Source organism: Callospermophilus lateralis, chromosome 4, assembly GCF_048772815.1.
Source record: "Callospermophilus lateralis isolate mCalLat2 chromosome 4, mCalLat2.hap1, whole genome shotgun sequence".
Lineage (NCBI taxonomy): Eukaryota > Metazoa > Chordata > Mammalia > Rodentia > Sciuridae > Callospermophilus > Callospermophilus lateralis.
The window spans coordinates 87,145,573-87,157,756 of record NC_135308.1 but is presented as its reverse complement, the minus strand read 5'-3'; the positions used below and the strand labels follow the sequence as shown (position 1 = coordinate 87,157,756).

The following is a 12,184-nucleotide window of genomic DNA, read 5'->3' as shown; positions in this document are numbered from 1 at the left end:
GTTGCTCAGAGCTAGAGTGCTTGCTTGGCATGTGAGAGGCCACTGGGTTCAATCCTCTGCACCACATAAAAATAAAATTTAAAAAAATAAATGTATTGTGTCCATCTGCAACTAAAAATATATATTTATTCTTTTTTTTTAAGAGCCATGAAAACTAAATGCAGGATTGCATCATAGTTTCATGGTAGACTAAATGTGGGTGGGGCCCTAGGCTCAATTCCCAGCACAAAGAAACAACAACAATAACGAGATGCAATGCATGAACATGCACTGGATCCTAAATTAAGAAAAAATATATTATTAAGGACATTACTGGGGAAATTATTAAAATTAGAATAGCTAACTAATATCAATGTTAAATTTTTGGATTTTGATAACTGTACTAAGGTTATATAATGCATGAAAGTCACTGTTAGGAAACATACTAACATATTTAGAGAAAAAGGGACAGGATACTGCTCCTCTCAAATAGTTCCCCCAAAAGACTGAACTGGTCTGACTGTACCTATATGAGAGAATACAGGAAGGGGAAAAGGGCAGAGAGACAGAAAATCAGAGAAAACAGATGACAAAATAGGTTAAGAGGTTAATAAATGGAAGGGATATTCAGTGGCAGGCAGATATGTAGATAAAAGCACTGTGGGACAGGGGATGTAGCTCAGCAACAGTACTTGTTCTGGCATGCATGAGGTTATGAGTTCAATCCCCAATATGGAAAAAGAAGTTACGGCGGGGAGGAGGGTTGTGATCTGGCTCAGTAGTAGAACACTTGTCTAGCATGTCAAAGTCCTGGGTTTGATCCTCAGCAATGTGGAAAAAGGGTTAGGTGTGGCACACTGGACTCCAAATCACAGAACAGCGGCAAAACACTATCTGGTAAATCTGGGTTCAGAGAAGTTGAGAGTTCTACATGGGAAAGCAGCATAAAAAAATTCAGGAACAATTGCAAAATGAGCAAAAACGATGCTTTTTCTCCCCCTATTTCATAAAAATGAATGAGTTCCAGATGATTTCCATCCTAAAACTAAAATTGTGCGTGTCATTAGGTGGCAGAGTTCTTGCCTAGCATGTGTGAGGCTTCACACGCTATACTGTACTGTCTTAAATATAAAACTAAATATTTATATTATATTAAAGCAATATATTTTCCTAATTATCATTTTACATTAAAACTATATTTAAAAATTAGAATGAGGGGAGAAAGTCTAATGGAAAAAAAGTCAAAGCTACCAGATGTGGTAATGTGTACCTACAGTCTGCTTCTCAGAAAACTGAGGAAAGGGAATGGCTTAAGTCCAGGACTTCAAGGCCAGTCTAGGTAATATAGGGAGATTTTCACATAAGCTTGCTTTTGATAACTATTGCTAAATTCCTCCTTCAGTTTATACTTTAACATGAAGGATTTAATTTAGTGCCTATTTCTTAACTTTGCTGAAGCCGAGTTTGTTCAGCTTCAGCAAGGTTAAGAAATAGGGTAGTTTCGGGAACAAACTCACTAGTTGGATAGTTTATGGGAAAAAAACTAAGGGCCTGGCTATTGTGGTTTAGATGTAACGTGTCCCCCAAAAAGCTCATGTGTGAGACAATACAAGAAGGCTTCAAGGTGAAATGATTGGGTTGTGAGAGCCTTAACCCAATCACTGCACCAAGCCCCAAACAGGCATTAACTGAGTGGTAACTAAAGGCAGATTTGATGAGGCTAGAGGAGGTAGGTCATTGGGAACATGCTTTTGGAGTAGACCGTTTTTTAATATTTTTACTCCATCTGCTATTATTTTTATTTGTTTTAATGTAGTGTTGAGGATAGAACCCAGTGCCTCACATGCTGGGCAAGAGCTGTACCACTGAGCCACAACCCCAACCCCATGGAGTATATATTTTATATCTGGCAAGTGAAGTCTCTCTGCTTCCTGATAATGTCCTGAGCTACTTTCCTCTACCATACTCTTCCACCATGATGTTCTGTCTCATTTCAGGCTCCAAGAAAAGGAGTCAGCTATCTATGAACTTAGACCTCTAAAACCATAAGCCCCCAAATAAACTTCCTCCTCTAAAATTGTTCATTTCGTCACAGCAGAAAAAAAAAAAAAAAAAAAAGCTGAATAAAACACTGCAATTGCCAGGTAAGCACTCCACCACTGAGTTGTACCCCAATCTACCAAGACTCTTAGGGACTGGGGTTGTGGTTCAGCACATGCAAGGTGCTGGGTTGGATGCTCAGCGCCACATAAAAATAAATAAATAAAATAAAGATAGTGTGTCCAACTACAACTAAATATATTTAAAAAAAAAAAAAAAAGACTATCTTAATGAAATAAAAGAGCAAAGTACATGAATAAGAAATTTAGAAGGGGAAAAAAGGTCAAAAGATATAAACATATTCAAATCTTGACAGTAATACAAAATGCCTAATAGAACTGCAAAGATATTTATTTTAAAATACCAGTAATACCAACAGCTTCAGCAAGGTTAAGAAATAGGCACTAAATTAAACCCTTCAGGTTAAAGTATAAACTGAAGGAAGAATTTAGCAATAGTTATCAAAAGCAAGCTTATGCGAAAAAAATGCACACAAACTTTGGCCTAGCAAAATGCATTCTAGAAATTTATGTTAATTCTCAAGATCAGTTTATAAAAATGTATTCATTGACTACATTGTTTTGAGTTTTTATGATACTGGGTATTGAACCCAGGAGTACTCTACTACTGAACTACTTCCCCAGCCCTTTTTATTTTGAGACAAAGTCTTCCTAAGTTCCCAGGCTGGCCTTGAACTTGCCATCCTCCTGCCTCAGACTCCCAAATCACTGGTATTACAGGTATGCTCTACCACCCCAAGTTACATGGCTCTTTACATTGGGGGGAAAAAAATTAAAAATACCCAAAAAAGGACTAGTTAAATAGGATAAATCCTCACATGAGAATATTACACAATCTTAAAATATTAGTTAAATAAGTTTACTAACATAAAATGATGCCCTGTAAAGACCAAAAAAGTAGACTATGCATGTATAAAATGACCCCATTAAAAAAAAAAAAATGACTTCACTTATTGACAAACACATCAACAACAGACATGTTGAAGAATAAACCATGGCTTTCTATATATGAAAGATTAATTATATTTATTATTTATGCTTTTTAATATCAATTTTAATAGCAGGAAGTATTACTTTCATAACACACGTAATTCCACATGACATGTGAAAGAAAAACAGAGACTATCAAGAATTAAGAAAAGCTGGGGCTAGGAATGTGGCTCAAGCAGTAACGCGCTCGCCTGGCATGCACGGGGCACTGGGTTTGATTTTCAGCACCACATAAGAATAAAATAAAGATGTTGTGTCCACCGAAAACTGAAAAATAAATATTAAAAAATTCTCTCTCTTTTAAAAAAAAATTAAGAAAAGCTTTGTTGCCAGATGCAGTGGCACATGCTCATTATCCCAGAGACTTGGGAGATTGAGGCAAGAGATTGCAAGTTTAAGGCCAGCCTCAGCAATTTAGCAAGGCCCCAAGCAATTTAGTGAGACCCTGTCTCAAAATAAAAAATAAAAAGGGCTGGGGATGTAGAGCAGTGATAAAGCATGTCTGCATTCAGTCCCTAGTACGACAGGAAGGGAAGGACGGAGGGGGGAAAAAACTTTGTTGCTTTCCTGCACAATAATGCATGCCTGTAATTCCAAAGACTTGGGAGGCTGAGGCAAGAGTATCTTAAGTTTATAGCCAGTGTCAACAACTTAGGGAGCCCATAAGCAACTTAGTGAGACCCTATCTCAAAATAAAAAGAAAGGGCTGGGGATACAGCTCAGCAGTTAAGCACCCTTTCGTTCAATCTCCAGTGTCAAGGGGAGGGGAGGGGAAAGGTTCCAGTTGGTGTGAACTCCATATGTCTGTCAAAGCCAGTCAAGGTTGAGTGCTATTAGTACTTTCTTTCCCTTTCTCAGGTTTTATTTTAAAGAATTAACAGGGGGATGGGGCTAGGGCTCAGCGGTAGCACACTTGCCTGGCATGTGTGAGGCACTGGGTTTGGTTCTCAGCACCACAAATAAATAAATAAAATAAAGGTCTATCAATGACTAAAAAAAAATTAAAAATTAAAAAAAAAATTGACAGGTTGAGGTTGTAGTTCAAATGATAGAGTGCTACCTAGGGTACAAGGCCATGATTTTGATCCTTAGCACCACAAAAGCAATTTAAAAAGTGACTAAAGAATTACCAACTTGAAATGTTTTCAGTAAAGTCCATACACATGTTTAAGAATTCCTCAGCAAGCCAGGGGCATATGCCTGTAATCCCAGTGGCACAAGAGGCTAAGGTAGGAGGATCATTGGTTCAAAGCCACCCTTAGCAACACTGAGGAGCTAAGCAACTCGGTGAGACCCTGTCACTAAATAAAATACAAAATAGGGCTGGGAATGTGGCTTGGTTGAGTTCCCCCAGTTCAATCCCCGGTATCAAAAAAAAAAAAAAAAAAAGATTCCTCAGTGAGATTTTTTTTAAAATCAATTATTTCACAAGGTACACAACAACAAAAAGACCACTGATTTCCTAAGATATGCATAAAATAAGTCCTCAAGCGCCCCCTCCCCCCAAAAAAGCACCAAGAAAAGCCCATTTTTTGAAACTACTGGAGATTGAACCCAGAGCAGCCTGTTGCATGCTAAGCAAGCATTTTACTACTGAGTTACATCCCCAACCTTTCTCTTTTGAGAAAGGGGTCTTGATAAAATTGCTCAGGCTTGCAATCCTCCTGCCTTTGCTTCCCAAGTCGATAGGATTACAGACATGTGTGCCAGTCTAAAAGATATTAGGAGATAATAACAGATAGTAATCTAAGGACAGAATAGGTATATAAATATTGAACAGGAGCTATTCTGCATTATAACTAAGAAGAATTGTAGTATAATTGGTTAAGAACAGAGACTCACAACCTCTAAAATCCCGAATCTGTCACTGATTGCCAATGACAGAAAATATTTAACCTCTTTTTGTCTGTTTCCTCATCCTTAAAAGGAGAACAACAATAATTTAAAAACTACTGTAAAATATATAATGCAATAAGATATCTATGCAAAGTGCAAAGCACCAGGTAGTATCTATCATTCAAGCCCTGGCTGTAATGATTATTTCTGCCACCCATTTAACCTCACTCAGTGCACAACAAATACTAGAATAATCAACAAGAAACTTTCTGCAACCAACTTAATTTATCATAGTTCAAGCTCCATAGTAACAAATTCTAGTTTTTAAAATATTTCAAATTGCCACCAAGTATCACATATATAAAACTGCATGATACCCCCTAAATAGTTTATTCTTTTTTTGCTTTGTTATGTACATACACGTTTTCAATATATACCTAAAGTATCCTTCATAGCATGAGACACAAGACTCCATTAAAAAAGGGAAAGGGGACTAGGTGCAGTGGTGCACACCTTGTAATCCCAGCTACTTGAGAGACTAAGGCAGGAGGATCAAAAGTTTGAGGTTAGCCAAGTAAGTTAGGCTAGAACCTGCCTCAAAATAAAAAGAAGTAGAGTGCCCCTGGGTTCAATCCCCAGTACCAAAATATAAAGGGAAAAATGAAAACCAAGACAGACTAGGAGAAGATATCAGCAATACCCATGTCAGACAAAGGGTTTCTTTTCCAAACATATGAATAATTTCTATAACTGAATAATAAAAAAACAAACCACCCAATAATAAAATAGACAAGACATGAATATAACCTTCACCCAAAATATGATATTCAGACAGACATAGCACATGTAAATGTACTCAACAGCATTATCAACAAGAGAAATAAAAACTAAAGCCAACAATGAAATGCTATTACTCATGAACCATGATGGCCAAAATTAAAAGTGCTGAGTGTACTAAAATACTACACAGCCAAGAGGAATGAGTGTGTGTACGCAATGAGAAGACAAGTAGAGGGCTGGGATGTGGTTCAGTGGTAGAGTGCTTGCCTAGCATGCATGAAGCCATGGATTCAATCTCCAGCACTGAAAAAATAAGATATGTAGAGAAATGCCTAAATGTCTACAGGGCAGCTTGATTAACATCAGCAAGAGAATAAACTGGTTTATCTGCACTATGAAATTTATTTTTTTAAATGACACATACAACAATTTGGATCAATCAAATAATTTAGTAAGTGAAAAATGACACAAGAGTTCATACAATCAAGACAGGATGACAGAAATCAGAATACAGACTGGGAGAAGAGATGGAGGACAGAAGGACAGACGAGAAAGAGACATTAGGAAAACTTGTTTACTGAGAATACCCATTAGGGTGTTAAACATATGAAACAAATCATTAGTTGCTAAACATGTTAAGTACACTTTAGACACTGTATACTACACCCAAAATAAACAAAGATAGTCACCTCAAATATCACCTCATTGCCTTCTTTCTGTAGTCAACTTCCACTCACCTTTTACTACCTTTCCCAGCCCCTGTTAATTTAACTGATTCAGAATCCATGCATGTTCCCAAAGAACATTTCATAAGTCACTATTAAAAATCTGAAACATTTCATTATTTACATTTATTTAAATCTATATAACTCTAAAAAAAAAAAAGTTCCCTGAATAGTAGAGGCCTGTTTTCTTATTCATCTTACTTCCATAATGCCTAGCAGAAGGAGTGTTATTAACTTTTACACATCCATGAAATTCTTTTTTTTTTTTATTTAAATGATTGTTATGAAGGGTACTGAAGAGGGCTAGATTTGATCAGGATGCATTCTCAATATATGCATGCACTGAAATCACTGAATTCCACTAATATGTACAATAAATGTTAATCAAAGATTTTTTTTTAAATTATTTCTCTTGATTCACAGAATAATGTTACTAAACCATATGCCTTCAATTCTTTTTTGTTTAACAAAAGCTTCTTTCCCCTCTCCAATCAAAATTTTCCTACAGCTTCTAAGAAGAGAATTTAGAAAAATACTCATTTGTACAAGGTTTAAAATTAACCTACATATCATAATCAACCACCTATAGAACGGACACCTTAAAAATATATGGAAATATAAGTGAGAAAATATCTTTTTTTTTTACTCTTAACAACAATAATCTCGTATTTATTGAATATACACTGCACAACAAACGCTTACCAAGTAACACAGAATTACCCAACCACATATTAGACAGGAAGTTAGGAATGCAGTTCCAGGTAGAATTTCTAATAAACGTCAGGACCAAGATCTATAGTATGACTACAGAAGATTAGGGTATTAACGTTACAGGACTGAGACTGGGAATGCAGCTCAATGGTAGACCACTTGTCTACCATGTGCAAAGCCCTAGGGTTTAGTCCCCAGTACTGCAACTACATAAAGATATAATTTTCCACCTATTAGTTTGACAAAATCCAAAAGGTTAAGAGCACCCTCTTAGCAAGGCTTTAGAAAAGGCAAATGCTCTACCACTGCTAATGGAGAGGGTACAACCTACAGAGAAGGCAATCTGGAATATTTATAAAAATCACCAATGCTTACTCAACTCATTTTTTTAGGAATTTCTCCTAAATGTTTAATTATACATATACAAAAATTTTTATATATGTTCACCATTTTTAATAGTAAGACTAAAAGCAACCCAAGTATCTATGGAAATTTGGTTAAATAAACTTACAACCATACAATATAATATTTTGAAGCTGCTAAAAGAAAATTAAAAATATTCTGAATTTGTGTGGACAGATCCAAGATTAAGTCTATTCAAAAACTAAGGTACACATTCACACAATGTAAGATGTTAACAATGGCAGAAATTTCTGTACTCTAATCTTTGAAAAGTATCTATATATACTGATCCAAAGACATAATTAAAGAAAAAAGGTACAAATAATGCTTACCAGATTTGTGTAAAGGAAGGAGAATGAAACTACATATTTATGTTGTAGTTTTGTAGAATAACACTAGAAGAGTTCACAAGACTACTAAAAGTAGTTATATATGTAGGGGATAAAGGATATGAGAATTTAAAAAAAAAAAAAAAAAAAAGATTTCTAAATCTAAAAGAAAAAAAACATTTACTTAAGAGACCAGGTGTCAAATTTCTGGTTTTCAGCAATCCTCCTGCCTCACTCCCTGGAACAGCTGCGCTATATGCACGTGCCACCACACCTGTTGTAAATTTTTTTTGATTTTTTTAAACTTATTAATTACTGCCTTTTCAAAAAACATTAAGTGATCTTTTAAAGCAACTTCATAGGAATTACCTCATTCTCTAATGAAACCCAAGGGAAATTTCTGGCACAGTATTTACATTCCAGTAGAAATTATGGATTTAGTAATTATTAAATCTCTTTAAACACAAACTTTTAATCTCTGTTATATGCTTTCCAAATATTTTGTCTATTTCCAAAATATTAGGTCTAATTTTTTAATGAAGATAAAATGGAAAAACAATTTTTTCCAAAAAGCCTTTTTTTTGGGGGGGGGGGGGGGTTCTAGGGAGTATACCCAAGGATACTTTACCACTGAGCTGTATCCTCAGTTCTTTTTCATTTCCTATTTTGAGACAGAGTTTTGTTAAATTGTGGAGGATCTCACTAAGTTGCCTGGGCTGGCTCCAAATTGCAATCATCCTGCCTCCGCCTCAAGTTGCTGGGATTACAGGTATGCATCACCATGCCTGGCAATGTTTTCTCTTTGTAAAAAATTTCCCAGACACATCTATTTGGACAAACTGATCTATAATTAAGCTCAGTAGTGTGATCTCAAAACTGAAAGGAATATCTTAAAGATCTACAATTTCTTTACTTCATACAATAGTCAATGTTATTTGCTAATAATGTTGAAACCTCTAACACTGAGAAAACAATCAGACCACAAGGTATCAACCACAGCCAAGTGATAGATAAAGTTTAAAATAATCAGTCTAGGGCTGAGGATGTGGCTCAAGCGGTAGCGCGCTTGCCTAGCATGCGTGCGGCCCGGGTTCGATCCTCAGCACCACATACAAAACAAAGATGTTGTGTCCACCGATAACAAAACAAATAAATAAATAAATAAATATTGAAATTCTCTCTCTCTCTCACTCTCTTCTCTCTCACTCTCTCTTTAAAAAAAAAAAATAATAATCAGTCTATCCACAAGTTGTTTTTAAGACCCGCACCTAATAGTAACTTTTTTTCTGTTCTTCAAACTAAATATTTTGGATTAAATTATCTACATCTACTTTCCAAACCTATGCACCTATATGAATATTAAAACAAATAGTTCTTTTAAAAAATTTTAGAAAGACAAAAGTATATCCAGTAAGAAACATGTCAGCAGGGATGGGGGTGTTATTTTAATGACAAAATGCTTGCCTAGCATGCTGGAGGTTCTGGGTTCAATCCCAATAGAGAGAGAGAGAGAGAGAGAGAGAGAGAGAGAGAGAGAGAAATATCTTAAGTAGAAGTTTAACAAACAAAAGGAAAAAACCCTCACATACATACCTTGAAAGGTTTGTCTCCACTGTGTGTCAGCATATGCCTCTGTAACCAACTCTGACTGGTTGATGGAGTGTTATATACTTTACAACCTTTCCATAAGCAAACAAACACCTGTTAAAAGAAGAGCCATAATAATTTTCATCACTTATCTCAACAAACAGTTCAATTCCTTGTTAATGCAATGAACACAATGTAAGTCTTCAATTGAAAAGAAAAAGCCATTTAATTATACAACAATCAAAATTATTCATATAACTAACTTTATGAATTTTCCATATACAGGCACTATTTTAATCCTACTCCCCTAAACCTGCTCACTCAATAAAGAACTGAAACACCAATTGCAAAATACCATTCATAAGAAAATATATAAAATATAGACAATATATCTATAAGAAGACAATATGCCATTATTAATATTTTTTAGCTACTACATAAGAGAACAAGCATTAATTTTTAATTTTAAGGATCAGGAAAATATAAAGGCACAAATAGTAAAAATTAAGATATCAATAAATGTTTAATATAGTATATATTATTCAAGAAACTGATGTTTTCAACTTCAAAGAATGACTTTTTATATCAAATTATCAACAGGTATGGTGGCACATGCCTGTAATCCCAGGAGTTTGGAGTCAGAGGTAGGATATTTCAAGTTTAAAGCCAGCCTTTGAACGTTAGTGAGGATCTAAGCAACTTAGTGAGACCCTCTCACAAAATAAAAAATAAGACGCTGGTAATGTGACTCAGTGGTTAAGTGTCCCTGGATTCACTTCCTGGTACCAAAAAAAAAAAAAAAAAAAAATCAAATTATAGTTTTTCTATTCATGAATTCTTATTCTCACATGCATGGTAACATTATTTATTCCTATACCGTTCTATCTATAAAAATTTAATTCCAGTCAAGCCCAGTAGCCCAAACCTGTAATTTTGCAGTGACTTAGGGGGACTGAAGTAGAAATATCACAAATTCATAGGTCTCACAAATTTAGCAAAGACCCTGTCTCAAAGTAAAAAATAGAAAGGGCTGGGGATTGGGAATGTAGCTCAGTGGTAAAGCACCCCTAAGTTCAATCCTCAGTGTTAAAAATAATAAAATTTTAAAAATTAATGAATTATTTCCAAAGCCAGGCAAGATGGCACATACTTTTAAGTCCAGCTATACCAGAGGCTAAGGCAGGAGTATTATAAATTCAAGACCAGTCTGGGCAATTTATCAAGATTCTGTCTCAAAATTAAAAGGATTGAAGGTATAAATCAGTAGAGTACCCTGGATTCAATCCCCAGTGTCAGCAAAAACAACAACAACAACAAAAAAAACTATTTCCAAAAATCTTAATTATGAAGGGGATTGAGGGTACTAGGGATTAAATCCAGGGTACTCCAAACTGAGCTAAATCCTCCTTGCCACACCCTTTTTTGTACTAAGGATTGAACCCAGGAGCACTTTACCACTAAGCTACCTTCCAGCCCCTTTCAATTTTTACTTTGAGACAAGATCTTGCTAAACTAATGAGGCTGGGCCTCAAACTTGCCAATCTCCTGCCTCAGCTTCCTGAGTAGCTGGGATTACAGGCCACCACTTGGGTAGACATGCGCTTTTCTTTTCAGCTCCTGTGCCCCACACTCATGACTGAATACAGGGGTGCTCTACCAGTGGGCTACATTCCAAGTACTTTTCTTTTTAAGACAGGGTCCCACTAAATTGCCTAGGCTCTAGGCTAGCTTGAACTTGTGATCCTCTTGTCCTCTTGTCTCAGCCTCCTGAAACATGGGATTAGAGGTGTGTACCACCATTCCCAACTGGACATTAGCTTTTCTTTAACAGACCTACATTCTTAGGTTTAATCAACTGCGTATGACTGGATGTGAAAAGTAACAACTCTAAAATTCTAATCTTTATTATCTTCCTATTACTGAGGTATTAATTTACTAATTGATGGTACTTCATCAAATTCAACATTGTAAACTGCCACACAACTACTTCAACCATTACCTTCAAATAACCACTTTTAGTCCGTTTTTTTCCTAAGGTAAGAACCATTATAAAAAGAGTAACACTTTGAATACCTCAGCATAATACATACAGAACATATCAAAGATGTAGATGGAACTGAAGAAACATGCTTTAAGAACTGAGGTTCTAGCTCAGTGACAGAGCACTCGCCTAGCATGTGCAAGGCCTTGGCTTCAATCCTTGGCGAAACACACACACACACACACACACACACACACACACACACACACACACTCACACACCCCTAGGAAAAAAAAAGATCAACAATCTAGGAATAAATAACTGAGGTCAAGTTTTAGAGGAAAACTTGAGCTAAATCCAAACTGAGGTCAAGTTTTCCTCTAAAACTTGACCTCTAAACCCTTTTGTCAAGGTCTAACAAGCCAATTCCACTACTGACACTGGTCAAGGTTATTTAGATGCTGATGCCCATCCTGATTCCACAATAGATTTCTATTTTCTTTTAGTTAAGTAGATAGAGGAAGTCATAACATATCCTCCTTCATATTTAAGATTCCTTACTCTAGCATGTTATAAAATGATGCTTAAGGTTTTCAGAGTTTTAAAAGTGACTTTTAAAAAATAAATCTACAAAGAAGAATTAAAATGTTACATGCTATAGAAATTCAATTCTGTTTGATAATCACAAGCAGATATTAAACACTATTTACCAATTTCCAAAGTTACTAGACTCATTCTTAAATT

General features: G+C 35.6%; 1 protein-coding gene across 2 annotated transcripts in view; it reads right to left on the bottom strand.

Moving 5' to 3' along the window:
- Positions 1-12,184, bottom strand: part of Aebp2 (AE binding protein 2) — an 81,553-nt gene that overhangs the window by 40,030 nt on the left and 29,339 nt on the right. For both annotated transcript variants that reach the window (XM_076854164.1, XM_076854165.2), the window contains exon 3: positions 9,466-9,573. In XM_076854164.1, the coding sequence (XP_076710279.1) occupies positions 9,466-9,573 (108 nt within the window). The remainder of the gene's footprint in view (positions 1-9,465; positions 9,574-12,184) is intronic.